At 37.1% G+C, this 15,033-nt stretch overlaps 1 protein-coding gene across 1 annotated transcript in view; it reads right to left on the minus strand.

Moving 5' to 3' along the window:
• The window catches only part of sema5a (sema domain, seven thrombospondin repeats (type 1 and type 1-like), transmembrane domain (TM) and short cytoplasmic domain, (semaphorin) 5A), a 133,435-nt gene that overhangs the window by 93,595 nt on the left and 24,807 nt on the right, over nt 1-15,033 (minus strand). The window contains exon 2 of the mRNA XM_084398967.1: nt 4,266-4,493. Coding sequence (XP_084255093.1) covers nt 4,266-4,422 — 157 coding nt within the window. The 5' untranslated portion in view covers nt 4,423-4,493. The remainder of the gene's footprint in view (nt 1-4,265; nt 4,494-15,033) is intronic.

The following is a 15,033-nucleotide window of genomic DNA, read 5'->3' on the forward strand; positions in this document are numbered from 1 at the left end:
TCTTTCAGTGTTCAATTCACTCTACTGGGTGGCCTGACAAAGTCTGAAAGGTTTTGATAAAAAAAAAAAAAAAAAAAACAGGCCCATCAATCACTCTTCTCTATAAAGCCTTTGTCAAGATAAGCACAGAGCCACCTGTGTGTTCGACTATAATTACAGGGGAAACTATTTCACAAAGCACACAGTTTTAAAGAAACAGAAGGTATTTATAAAGGCAGCGTGCAAGTATCAATTTTAGGTGTGAAAAGCTTCAGTTCTATACGTTGAATTCTAGTTTGTCAAGGCAATATTGAGATAACATTTGATAATTGGGCATTTATCTAATTCAAATTTACAGTAAATCAAGTAGCAGACACTGTTATCCTAAGCGAAATACAAATCATCATAAAAGCCAACAGAATTTGCAGTACGATGGCAAGTTTCAGATATAAATTAGTAAACAAACTACCTATGGATCAGAAATGAAATGTAGAAAAGTAAACAAAAAGTGAACCTATTATGCCCCTTTTCACAAGATGTAAAATAAGTCTCTGATGTCCCCAGAGTGTGTATGTGAAGTTTTAGCTCAAAATACCCAACAGATCATTTTTTACAGCATGTTTAAAATTGTCACTTTTTCAGGGTTCTCAAGTCTCACGCATTGGCCGTGAGACACGCAATTCAACCAGTTCACACGCTCACACGCCACACCGTGTATTTCTCATGCTGAAAAGGCAATGCCAACCAAGTTGTCCAGCAAGCTTTATATATAACGTTGTATACGAGGCGCAGGCACACAAAGTGAAGTTTCCTGCCGCCAGCACGTATATCTTGGCCAGATTGTGTTCGTTACTAGGCAACATAGATGCGCGAACACACGGAAGTTGACGGAACATTCTCGGCCATTTTGAAATATAACATTAAAGTGTATATTTGACGTGAAGAATTGCTCTGTCATTTATCAGATTTACTAATTGTTATAATTTCAATTTGTGCTGGTTAATTATGAACAATGGGTAAAATTGGGGGGTGGGGACGGGTGGGGGCGGGGCTCCATTAGGGCTCCTCCCCTAACCACATGTGATCTCACTCCAAGCTTTTAGTTTTAGTGTGTGCCCTTTAAATGCAAATAAGCTGCTGCTGCACGGCCCAGGGGGCGGAACTTCATGAGCTCGCGCTCAGTCTCATCTCACGGAATGATGATAATATCAGAAACTCTCAGTAACGGTGTTCATTTCGGGTATTAATAAAAAAGGAGTGAGTGGATTTTTATCTCTATTGGGTGGTTGCGTACACACACTGCCAACACACATTTATGTCCAAACAGCATGCAAAAGTGAATTTTGCATAATAGGTCCCCTTTAAATAAATACAATTAAATACAATATTTATTGAAATTTGAATGAACATATTTAAAAGTATGCATTTATGTAATATTTTTTATTAACATAAATAAATGAAATATTCTAAAGTAATAAAAACAAGAACTCTTATTCAAAATACAAATAAAATAAAAAAATTATATAAGATTTTGTACTTTTTTAAAAATTTAATAAAATAAATAAAATACTTAAATTGATTAACATTCAGATTTACTCATGTTTTATTTATTTTAATTAACAAATAAATAAATGAAGTATTTATATTTAAGTTCAGTCATTTCACTTAAATGACAATGAATAGGTCATTTTCATTTACTGTTTACTGAACTTAAATATACAAGCTTGATAAAAATTATCATTCTAGAAGAAATTTTCAGATGGCACTTAGAGGCTTTTGCATCTGAACTCTTCAAATATACACATCAAATATTTTAAAGTATAATATATATATATATATATATATTTAGTATACTTAAAAATTGAGTTTAAATACAATGGATTAATAACTACATACAAGAGCTTGTACAGAAAACACAGCATATCTGTACTCCAGATGAGAGCTGAGGCCAAAAAGGGCATAAGGAGTTCAAGGCTTATTTTAGCACTCTTGGTGGAGAAGTTCAACAAACACATAAGAGAAAACCATGCCCGCAGATCCCAGTGCTCTTTGAATAAATGTTTTTATGAAGAAGGGGTTTTGTTTGTGAAAGCTGGCGTGCAGGTATTTGGTTTTGCAGCAGGGTGGCTGTTAAATGTGTAGACTGGGGCTCGTTCAGTGATCTGAAAGCTTTGTATCAAAAGCTCAGTCAAACAGGGAGAACGGAGATTATTTGAGCTACCATAGGAATTGCATTTTAAAAACGGTGCCAATGGACCATTATGGGTTTGGAATGAACAGTGTGTGTGTGTGTGTGTGTGTGTGTGTGTGTGTGTGTGTGTGAAACAGACCTCCCTGTCGCTGCTGGGTATAAACGCCATTACCACTGCATTCACTGTGCATATTTTATGAATGGGGTGCTAATTAAAAGGTTCGTGTTTTAGCGTTTGTGTGTGTGAGAAGGGTGTTAGACATTGAAACTCACACTCATTCTGTAACACAGATGGTGACCTGGCATACGGACACATCTTAAAAAACAATGGGTTAATTAGCTACTAGTTTGTGATACTACTCACTAGCTCATGCTTACCGATAGCTTCGTTCTCAAGTTCACTTACAGTCAGAGCTGATGATCATCATGCTAAAACATTGACCTTGCCTTTCCACTCCATTAGCCCCAATAGACCCCCTTTGGTTTTGACATTCAGCTACACAATTATTTACTGAAATCCGCCTGCTAAATTTACATTGATTATAATACCTGCTCTCCCAGAAGGGAGTCCTGTAATTTAAGCTGGAGGGAAGGTGACTGAGTTTGTCAATGCAATTAGAGTTCTATGATTTGGCCCAAAACACAGTTTAGGGAAAATGGATTTAGTGCTGTAGTCAGAAAGCATGTCTCAATGACTATTTACAAATGTAACGGAGGCAAGCTAGTAAGAGCTGTGCATGTAAACTTCACTCCCCTGGACTCCCATGCCGGAGAAGCCGGCATTATAATATATTTATTCCTATTATAATGGCCAGTTTTTAAGTTGAACAATGCTTGTACCATACATATATGTACATACACTCTATATGTTTTATATTCTTTTGGGATGTATGTCAAGGATTTTACATCTGCATAAAAGTGAGAGATGAACTACTATCCAATGTGAAAGTATATATAATAATGTGAAAATGTGGCAAAAAGCAAGATTAAAGATTTATATGCATAAGTTTAGACACCCATGCTAAAGTTGACTAAAAAGAGGAATAAAAAATCATCTTTTGGAAATTGAACTTAATGCCTTAATTAAAAAAAATCCTATGAAACCTAGAGATTGGCATAGTTTTATTTCAGTTAGCCTAATAGCTGGTTTGATTTGCATTGAGAGATGATCTTATGGAAAGCACTCCATTGCCAATCTCTAGGTATGGTGAAGGCTATGTGATGATGTGGGGCTATTTTAATTCCAAAGGCCAAGGGAACTTTATCAGGATGCATAGTATCCTGGATCCATGAAGTAACTGGCCTTTAAAAATAAAAATCTGCCTGCCTCTATGGGAATTTAACATAGGGGTGTCCAGACTTATGCACCCTGTATTTTAAGGAAGAACATTTATTTATTTACGATACATTATTCATTCACAAAGAAAATTGGTGTCCTTAAAGGTTGGATTTTTCCTAATTTTTTTAATTAAGGCATTAAGTTCAATTTCCAAAAGATGATTTTTTATTCCTCTTTTTAGTCAACTTTAGCATGGGTGTCTAAACTTATGCATAGCACTGTATATATATATATATATTAGTGCTGTCAATATAGTTTATGAATTTAAGCCTGTTGTAATGCCTCATATCACCATTTTCGAGTCCAATCGCTCTATCAGATCCCAAAAGCAAACAACAAATGGTGCTAATATACACTCGCAGTGTGCTGTACTACTACCGAAAAATCATGATCCTAACCTTTATCTCCATACCACAATCTCATTTGGTTAGACAGTGATTCATCTTTTCAGAATCATTAAAATATTGGTGTTCAGAAGCCAAGAGACTGTATCGTACACAGTGGGATTTTAAGTGCTTAGTTTAAAGGTGTGATATGAATGCAAAATGCTCATAAACAGCTGTTGGATGGTATTTTTACATGAAACGGAGCAATTTCCTGGACCCGGAAAAGGTATTTGATACGTCACACACAGCTTAACAAGCAGATAGTAATTGTGGTATCTCAGCAAGCACCATTAATTAACATGCCAAATCAAGAACAGAGCTCTCCTGTAACTTGCTATAATGCTGTGGTGTGTGGGATAGAAATGCTGACCTGTGTGAGAGATGAGTGGGTGTTCAGCTCTGTGGCAGGGCGACTCCGGGGCCCGTGTGGCCCCCCGGCAGGGCACTCCTCTGGGCAACAGCAGCAGCAGGCTGTGCAGCAGGACTAGGCAGCGGGCCAGGGGCGTTCCCTCCACGGGGGGAGCCATGGGGGTCCAAGGGACTCTGCTCAGTACTGCTGGGGCAGGGGCATAGGGTGCTGGGCATCTGCCACGGGAATCTGCAGAGCAAATGAGAGAAAGATTCATTTGAAGTCTGATATGGTTTGATTGATTTTGCTGGTAAAACTTTATAATAACTTTCATAACCTTCATTAATAAGTCATTTTAAAAAAGCATTATATAACAGATCATTATTCAAAGTCAGGACCTGATAATAATGACTTTGCAATTACTGTATATTATTCCAGTCATGCCATTTGAACAAATGATTTTTTTATAAACGATTTTTTATTTTTCTTCTAACAATAAGAATTTTGAGTCTATGTCCAAATGGGAGGATTTCAAAAGATTGAAGGGGATGAGTATTATCTTTAAATATCGCAATTGTCATTGTTTTTACCATAAAATGAGAAAATAAGTCCTGGAGTGTATGTTGTTTATGCACAGTGATCGTATTTGCATGGATAATTACATGTGAAAGTTTGTTCTTCTGCTTAACTGTTAGATATCCATAGCATGAAATAAGGATATTCTCAAACACTAATCTATAAACCATGGTTGAAATATGTGCGCCAATGTTAAAATGTTGTCTTGCCTTCTTATGGATAAATCCTACTGGATATTACTTTGGAAGTTAATCACTGATAATTGTTTCTAAATATTAAAAATTTGAGCAGATACATAAAATTTAAAAACATAACATAAATATTAATACCATTACTTTATCAATAAATGATACAGTTTAGCGGTCATTATGCAATTTGCATTACAGGGGTTCTTGGAATACTTGACGCCATTTTATAGCCTATAAAATGTTATTATATAAATTGGCCCTCATCATATAAAGCTCAGTATATACATACTGTTATTCTATATACTGAGAATAACATAACATGACATACTGTAGTAAAAGAGCGTCAGGCACAGAGTGTAGCCAGATAAAGAAAATGCAGCTGTTGGGGTCATTACATTCATCTCCCCAACCTCCTGCACTCTCATCTTTGACCTTTGACCTCACTTCCACGAATCAGCACAGGGAGCTGCACTCTAGCTCCTCTGAAGTGGTCTACACTATCAGTGAACATAGTAAACACACTCCACAGGGGCACACACTCACATACAGACACAAAACTCAATGTAGTTTTGCACTCCTGAGAAACTTATAGTGCGATTATAGATTGTTTTCAGACTCATGGGCTGAAGAGCAAGAACTCAGGCAGTGGTCTGATATTTGCCCATAAAGCACATTCTATAAATCGTGCCATTATTAATCCTTCTTTTCTTTTCATTAAAAAAAAGAATAAATACTTACAACTAGCTAAGTGTAAAAATATATGTATATTAAAGGGATATAGTTCACCCAAAAATGAAAATTAAGTTATCATTTACTCACCCTGGTATATGCCCTTCTTTCCTTTTTAGACTGCAAAAATATATTTTTTTTAAATGTCCTTCTCTCGCTCGTGTGTATACTTTAATGGCAGTGAATAGCAACCAGCATCAAGCTTTTAAAACAAGATGCAAAAGAATTACAGAATGGTCCCATGCGACACATGTTGTATTTTCCAAGTGTTCTTCGGGTATACAATTGGGTTTGGTGAAAAACAAACTGAAAAATTAAAATCCTGTTAATTAAATTAAATTGGCCTTTTGTGCATGACTGCACGTTGATGAGTATCAACCTGCGTTCTGGTCCAGAGATGTTCAACTCAGAAAAGAAACTAGATGGATACTATTTTTTGGATTTCTAGATGTTGTATTTCCTATCATGTTTTTATTGATCTTGATTTCTCACAACTTGTATGCTTTTTGAGTCAGAGTGAACTGCGGCGCTAATAGTCTCATGAACACGCAGTCATGCACAAGAAACCAAGGGCCAAGGTCAGGATTTTCTTTAAATAATACATTAAATGTATTATTATTATTTATTTTTTATACCAAACCCCTGTATGCTTGGAATATATGGCACAAGTCACAAGTCTTTGTTTAAAAGATTGATGCTGGTCATATTTACTGCCATTATACTGTATGGACGAGACCGAGAGGGACACATTTTTTACAATTTTATTTCTTTATTTTTTTTGTGGTCAGAAACAGAGAGAATGGCATATTGCATTAAAACAACACCAGGATGAGTAAATTATGACTTTATTTTCATTTTTGGGTGAACTATCCCTTTAAAGTGAATCATGGACAGTTAAACTGTACCAGTATTTAGTATCTGTGAAATATCTTTTTTATTAATATTTTTCTTTCATTTCAGTTAAAGTTTAAGTAATTTTGTTGAATGTTTTTGACATTTTTATTGTTTTGGAAGGACATGATGATAAGAATGTTATGACATAATTTTCCGTTTTTGAGTGAACTATTCCTTTAAATCACTCTAATTACTGTTAATTAATTACACATAAATAAAATAAAATAAAATAATGCATTGACTCATAATAAAGTGGGAGTCCCTGTTTTGTAGAATCTGATTGCAGGTCTGTTGGATGGACTTTGCAGCATCACACCAAAGCCAAGAACTTCTACCACTGCAGTGCAATAACCTGTCAATCAAAAATCCCTCCATCTTTCCTTTCCTATAGACCTTATGCACCAGAGAAACAAGGGCGCCGCCATCTTTGGAAAATTGTCTTTTAACTTCCGTTTTGCGGTCGCTCTGTATATTTATATGGCATTTCTGTCCAGGAGTAATTAGCTTTTTAAGTGGATTTACTTAATGTAAAGTTAACGAAAGTTATCATGAGGACTGTAATGTTTAAAGCAGATGACTTAACAAATGTAAATCGACCGGGAAGATTTTAAAACGAGCCGTTCATTAATAAACACGCAAAACGCTGTGAAAATACAGACCGGAAGTCAAAAGACAATGAGCGCAGCGCTGAAAAGGGGCGGAGCTACATAAGGTCTATAGCCTCTCTACACTATGACAGTACAGATGAAATTGAGTCAGTCTGTGCGAAGGGCAATACAAAACTCGATTAGACCAAAGTTGCTCTCATCAGCAAGGCCACAGGGACTCGGTAACTGACACACTGCAGATCTGAATGGCTTGTTGATGGGTCTGGAGACTCATGTCTCTAGTGCGTGGAAACAGGGGTTTACATCCTCTTGTCTTATTGAATGCACACAGAGTTTCCTGTTAGTAGATGCTGGACAGAGTGGAGCCACCGCTTTCTACTGGACAGACCTTATTTCTGATCTTCTCTTATGATCAATTCCCAGTACGATTTGATAGACACTCACACACACACACACACACACAAATTGGAATTGGATTCAGACATTTTTCTTTCTTTCTGTGAATAGTAAATGTTTACTATGTAAATATTTACAAAACCTATAATTTATTTTGAACGTTACTGATGGGGGAAAAAAAAGTTTTTGGATAACATTTCATATTGTACCTCATTGCAGTACTTAAACACTATCCCACCCCCTCATATGAGTAGAAAGAGACACAAAAAAGCAAAGAAAAGATACAAATTAAATTAGTGACTAACTGACTAACTCAGCGGTTGATTTGTGAAAAGTGCAAACATCCATTAGAGGTGTTTTATGCAAGCTGATTAGCTTTTAATCTCTAAGATTGTGTTCACACTTTTAGTTTGTTATGTTCTTTTGATCCTGACCAAAAAATAAATTATAAATTTTGTCCTCGTTCGCTTAGCATTCAACCTAAAGATACGGAATAAAAGGTATCAAAAGGTCACATCCTGATTGGACAGCTTTTATGATGTATATTTTGAGATGGAACTTACCGAACATTCAAAACAATGCTGTGTGGTGGACTAAATGCAATCGTTGTATGTGAGCAAATATGATGGTATTTTTTACCAGCTAAGAACTCATGAAGAGCTTAGAAAATGTGTAAAGGAATCAAAAGAGTGCCAGGAATTCCTCCATTGCACATGCAAGCGAAGATCTTCTGCAAGAAGAAAGTGGTTCCGACACCTTTACCTAATTGTATTGGGCAACATAGCTCATATGACAGGATGAACCAGGTATGCTTGAGCATTCTGTATTTTTTAGGGTCACCACATCCTGTTTTTAGTTTGTTTAGATGTCTTTGGTCCATGTTGCATATATAATTCCATTGAACCGCAGAAAAGCAGACCGAGACCTTGTGAAAAGGTGGGTTTTGGTCCGCTTGTTTTGGTGAGCACCAAGGTTTGGATGACAGCGTTAACACTTATATAAATGAACCACACTATCGTTTTAATCAAACCAAACCTGCCAAGTGTTAACACATCCACATCACACAGTCTGCTTCCTGACACATTGAGTTATGGTGCTCAAAATGGACACTGTAAGTTCGAATCCGGCTGGCAAGATTGCCTGATTCCATGTCCAGAATTTCCTGCTCTCTCTCTACTTTCCTTGAATAAAAAGCAGAAAAATGGTACCTGCAAACTTAACCAATTACCAACAGGACAACATAATGGCTGGTTGTTAGTGAGGGTGTCACTGACAGGACACAAGCACTGAATATCCTTTAATCATAGCTGCACATGACTTTATGACATATTCCTGTTGTGGTCCATTGTCTGTCATGCAGGAAATAACAACGTATATGACAGTGATGAAACATTTCACCAGTACTACAGGCTGTGTTCTCTCTCACACATCCACACTGCAGTCTGAGAGGCTTCCTGCTAAAATGAGCTTAACTCTAATTCAAGAGAAGTAATGGGACAGCACAGTGGTCAGTATGATCTAATTATTCCTATAGAAACCTATGGATCCTCTACATATTACAGTCTGCCACATTCATTGCTGATTCACTGGACTATCTTCCGCAATAAAATGAAATCTGGTTCCATCTTGAACCGAATAGAAAAGATGGATAAAAGGGACAGTTCACCCAACTAATGAAAACTCTGTCTTCATTTCATTCACCCTTATATCATTCCTTCCAGTGGACAAAAGAACATTTTTAAATAGTGTTCTTGTTTGAGGACTAGAGCCTTTAAGCTTCAAAACATATGCAAAACCACCATAAAAGTAACCTGAAAAGTGATCCACATGATTATGAATATGAGTGAGCCATATGATAGCATTTATATAATAATAGACTCATTTTCATCACCATTGTTGACTGAAGGAACCAGATCATTGCATCAGTGAAAAGAGATAATTGAAAATATCTGACTCAAAAGAATGATTCATACATGAATTGGATGTCTCTGAGGCTGCATCCAATGTCACATACGAAAAACACTATGTGACAAAAGAAGTATGTCTGAATTCACAGTACTCATAAAAAGAGTAGGCAAAAAGTATTTAAAAATGTTTCATTCTTTTCAAAATATGCAATAGTTTGGAAAGTTTTACAGGTTTAGAAGGACATGAAGATGAGTAATTTTTTATTTTTTTCTGTGAACTATCTCTTTATGGCAGAATAGACATAATCAAAAAGAAAAATGAAATAATAGATTTCAAACCAGGTTGAAGGCCAACCAAATAAAAATCTTAAACTCTGGGTGTGAATCAATTCATTCAATAGACTCTATACACGCTAGGTCTCTGACTGACACAGCTATCATTCATAGCCACGAGCGAGAGCTCATAATTATACACTTTAAATGAACATACTGTGCGGCAGACCTAAGTATGTGGTCTTCACTATACATCCACGTTGTGTTTTCTCCATGTTTGAACAGATGCGTGTTAACTGTGTTCAAACCCACTTGTGGAAGAAGACACACATATTGCATAAGCTGCGTTTCCACCGCAGGAACTTTCCCCAGGAACTAGGGACTTTGGGGTGGTACTCGGTGTGTTTCCACCACAGGAACCAGAGTCTAAAGGAAGTTCCAGGTAAATATTTCCCCCTCTGAAAGTCCCTGCTTGCGAGGTAGTACTTTTTCAAAGTTCAGGAACATTCAGGGGTGGGACTTGGGCGCTGAACATGCTGATTGGTTGAGTTCATACCCTATTTTGATTGGTTGACTCCGCGCATCTTAAAATCTGTTGCGGTGCGTGCAGTAACAGTTGTTTGCTATTCGAATCGACAATGGAGTTAAAAAAATACGACAATGGACCGACGACGAGATTCAGGCTTTATTAAGCTTATATTCTGAGGATGAAATCCTACGTCACCGGACTAATTTGCCTAATCTTCACGGTACTTTAGACCGCGGTGGAAACTAGGACAAATTGTTCCGGGTAATTTCGGTGGAAACGCGGCTATATACAAAGCAGACAAGACACATATGCTGTAAAACACCAGATTTTACCCTGAGAGAAACCAATAATGGGACAAGACAGGAAATAGAGGTTTCCTACACTATAGATTGACAACAAGGAAACACAAACCAGCACAGACAGTCACAGACAGATTTATTTCCTCTGTAGATCAATTTCAATCTTTCTCGTCTCTGTTTTTCACTCTGACGTCTCCACTAAAATGGATATTTCTACCAACACCCCTGAGGAAACTGGATTGAGGAGGCATTAGCAGCATCTGGTCCAGAAAAGGCAAAGCGCAGGTCATCTGGTTCAGGCTGCCTCCGGGCATCAATACACACAAAGAATAAATAAAAGGGCATTTTCATACGAGCTCTTGAGGATTGAAAAAGGCTCAGTCGTGCTGTCTGAAATAGCCTTCTCCATATTGAGAAATATCCTAATTGACCATCAGTGTCAGAACTGACATGATCGCAAGGGTTGCCTAAGTAATAGGAATTGTACATTAATGAGCTGTGACATCCAGACAGATGATTTGACGAGTTACTCTCACCTGGTCATTGTGAATGCTCTACACTGTAGCCAGACTTTTGACTAGCATACTGATCCAGATTATAGCCCATTCTGGTCATAAACTGACTTTTTAGGAAGGAAGAGGGTCTCTGACCAACAATTAAAACAACTAAATAGCATTTTTATCGCACTGATTATGTGAAGCAAAAGTGAAAATATAGTGAACAACATAAAGGAAAAGTGAAATCCTGCTTCCTGGCTACTAAGGGCCCCAATAAGTATATGTATTTATACTCAAATATTTTATTGCTTTTAAATATATTTCAATTACATGAATCAATGGAATTCTTCCATAATAAATGTATAAAAAATAACTAAGACCCTCTTTGGTTGTCACAATCTGTGGCCGTAGTAAATGCATGGCGATAGAGAATATCAACACAAAGAGTCTTCAATGATAAATCCAAATGGTTACACGCAGGAGATCACAAAGGAAACATAATAGCACAATCACATAATATTAAGATGACATGGAATAATGAACAGAGGAAACTAAAGCCCTATTCGGACGGGACTAGTTTAACATGGAGAGGTGGGGTAAAGTAATAATTACCAGAGTGATTTTCTCAGTGATTTTAGTCCCGTCTGAATGTGCCATCTCAGTAATTATTACGGACAATGTCAGTAAAGATTACGGCAACTTTTACCTTCAGTAAAAGGTCCGGAAAAATTACCTCAGGTAATACTAATACTAATGCGAATAGACCCGCTGTAAATATGTATGTAAATATTTAGTCATTTCCTGTTTAAAAGTAGTTTTCCGCGTTTTTTTTCCAAGTATGGAGACGCTTGAAAAAGTATTCAGTTGCGTTCTAGATGCTGGGACAAGTCTGTGGCAAAACTCAAGTGTTTTCCACATACCATTCAGATCAGAAAGAAGATCGAAAGCACTTGTTAGAGGCACGAAACATCTTTTAGCGTTCGGTAAGTGCTTTTTACCAACACAATCCAATCAGAAGTTAATTAATACATCGTTCGACCGGACATAACTGTTTTATATATAAAAATATAGGTTATATGTGTTTGCGCACATGATATCAGGAAGCAACGTAATACACACATGACGACAGGAGGTTGACAGCGATGCGCAAATCGAGTTACCCCTCCCACTTCTGCTAGTTTTACTAAGATATCTTATCCCGTGCGAATTGGCCATTAATATTACAGACGTCCTGTGGTAAAATTACATTATTGCATCTACCCTTGTAAAGTTAATCCCGTCCAAATAAGGCTTAAGGGTATAAATACACAGACAGAGTAACTATGGATATAAATATTAAAAAAAAAATATATATATATATATATAAGGATACTAAGATGACCAATAAGAGTAATTTCATGTTAAAACCATGTGAACACAGTCACCTGCAAAATAAAATTTAAATTAGAGTGCTATCTTTATATTTAGCTTATATTTCCTAAGTTTTTATTTTATTTTAGATAAAGGTTGTAATAAAAAAGATGAAATAATATTATTATTTATACAATGCATGTTTGCTATATGGAATCTATAAATAGAATAGAGTTACATCTAAAAACTGGGCCTTTCATTTAATTTTGATGCAGTGCCGTCCACATTCGGTTCCATCCAAATACACACAGATAATTGAATCACAGCAACATGTAAAGAAATATATAATGGCCATTTAATAGCATACAATAAGCTGCATAGCCAGCCAATTTAAAAAAAAAAAGAAAAAAAGGTCCAAGTCATTTTTTTTCTAAAATCTTGATTTTCTCCTGGAATCTGTACAAACAAAGAGGCAACAAGAGGCAAAGCAGAGCATAACATTTTTTTTTTATCAAAGTGATACCTGGTTGAGCAAATAACTATCACTGCAGTTTCCCAGGTGCAACGCATGCATGTCAGTCGGTAAACATTTACTACTTTTCAAAGCGAGAATGGAATTTTACGCTTTAGCAACCTCTTTATCCTCAACTGAAATTTTTCTCAGTCAGACAGAACCATTTCCATCTCAAATCTGATACTGCTTTTGGGTCCAGTGCGCTATCAATCTGTTAAACCAACACCACTTTAACAGATTGCACATCTGAGCACACAACATCTGTCAACTATCGGACAACAGCAAGCCGCTTATCTTAAAATCTTAAACGCTGATCTGTTAAAATCAATATTAAGCGAAAAAAGAAAAAGAAAATAAGTGACACACACTCACACACACACACAAAAAACCCTCTCCTTTCTCCCACACATTGACAGCCAACAACTGGGCAAAAATGATGGAGGGCTTGGTTGGAGCTGGATTCAACTTGTTGGTGGTAGGCAGCCACAATTGCAGGCTAGTTACGAAAACAATACTACTTAAAGACTGACATATTGAGGGTTATGTTCAGTGCAATAGCTTTGGAGCTGTTAAAGAGTAGTTTTGGGCTGGCTGGCCACATACAAAGTTAGATTTAAATCTGGGACAGCATACCCAGCAATTTCAGACCGTCACACCCTAACTCTCCCAAGGTATACAGCCTTTATTTTTAACTGTCTGTTTCTCTACACGGCCTCTGATGGAACTAGCAATGACTATCCTTGGACATGTAAGAGACAAAGCTTTTCTGATGCTGAAAGCAAACTGAGGCTCTGTAGTTATGTGGCTCTCTTCAAGAGTAACAGCCCCTGAGCCAGCCTGTTATCACAAGGTCATTGAGACACCCATACAGAAGCATTCTCAAAGGCACGAAGAAGAGCCTCAGGCTCATAAACATTGAAACAAAATGTATTTGTTAAGATGCATTTAACCTTTGCCTTGAAACAACAAATCTAGGGTACGGTTGAATTTTAACCAGATCACAAGTGCAGAACTACAGGGCTATTTCAGAGTTGTTTGAGTCACAAAATGGCCTTCAAACTTGGCTGAATATGTGGTAGAAAAAAAGAAAGAAATTGGTGCTACCTGACTAGACAAAACAGAGAAAAAGGGCTGTTGTCTTCCCTTTCACAAAACAGGAAGGAAAACTTCAACACCAATAATATACTTGGCATGCTGCCGTTCAAGGCCACTACCAATCTGCTCCTCTCAGTGGGTCCCAATTTACCTGAATTCACCCTTACTGCTTTGCTTGAGAAGGATATCCTTAGCAAACTTTAAAGGAACACTTCACTGTTTTTTGGGAAATAGGCTCATTTTCCAACTCCCCCAGAGTTAAACAGTTGAGTTTTACCGTTTTCAAATCCATTCAGCCGATCTCCGGGTCTGGCGGTACCACTTTTAGCATAGCTTAGCATAGATCATTGAATCTGATTAGACCGTTAGCATCTCTCTAAAAAAAATGACTAAAGAGTTTCGATATTTTTCTTATTTAAAACTTGACTCTTCTGTAGTTACATCGTGTACTAAGACCGACGGAAAATGAAAAGTTGTGATTTTCTAGGCCGATATGGCTAGGAACTATACTCTCATTTCTGTGTAATAATCAAGGAACTTTGCTGCCGTACCATGGGTGCAGCAGGCGTAATGATATTATGCAGCGTCACGTTGGAAGTTACCTAGCTGGGGACTATTTTCAGGCGCTGCACAAAAAAAGTGGAGACGTGTTCCTTTAAGTAGGAAGAAAAGGAACGGGGAGCATTTTCTGCCCAATCTCCCGGAAAAATGCTGTTGCATGCCGGACTGCCGGTAGGAAGGCTGTTGCCGTCATATTTTTACCATTATGATGTTTAAAGAGTAGACAAAGTACAATACAGTTTTCAGTGGTGAACCTTCCCTTACAATAACTGTTTTGTTAATGACCTTCAGTCGATTCGACTGTCCATGGGCCCTGAAGCAGTCTGCTGCCAGAAAGCTGGCAATATTTTGCATCGTCCGACAGATGTTTGCT

This window comes from Rutilus rutilus, assembly GCF_951802725.1.
Source record: "Rutilus rutilus genome assembly, chromosome: 24".
NCBI lineage: Eukaryota > Metazoa > Chordata > Actinopteri > Cypriniformes > Leuciscidae > Rutilus > Rutilus rutilus.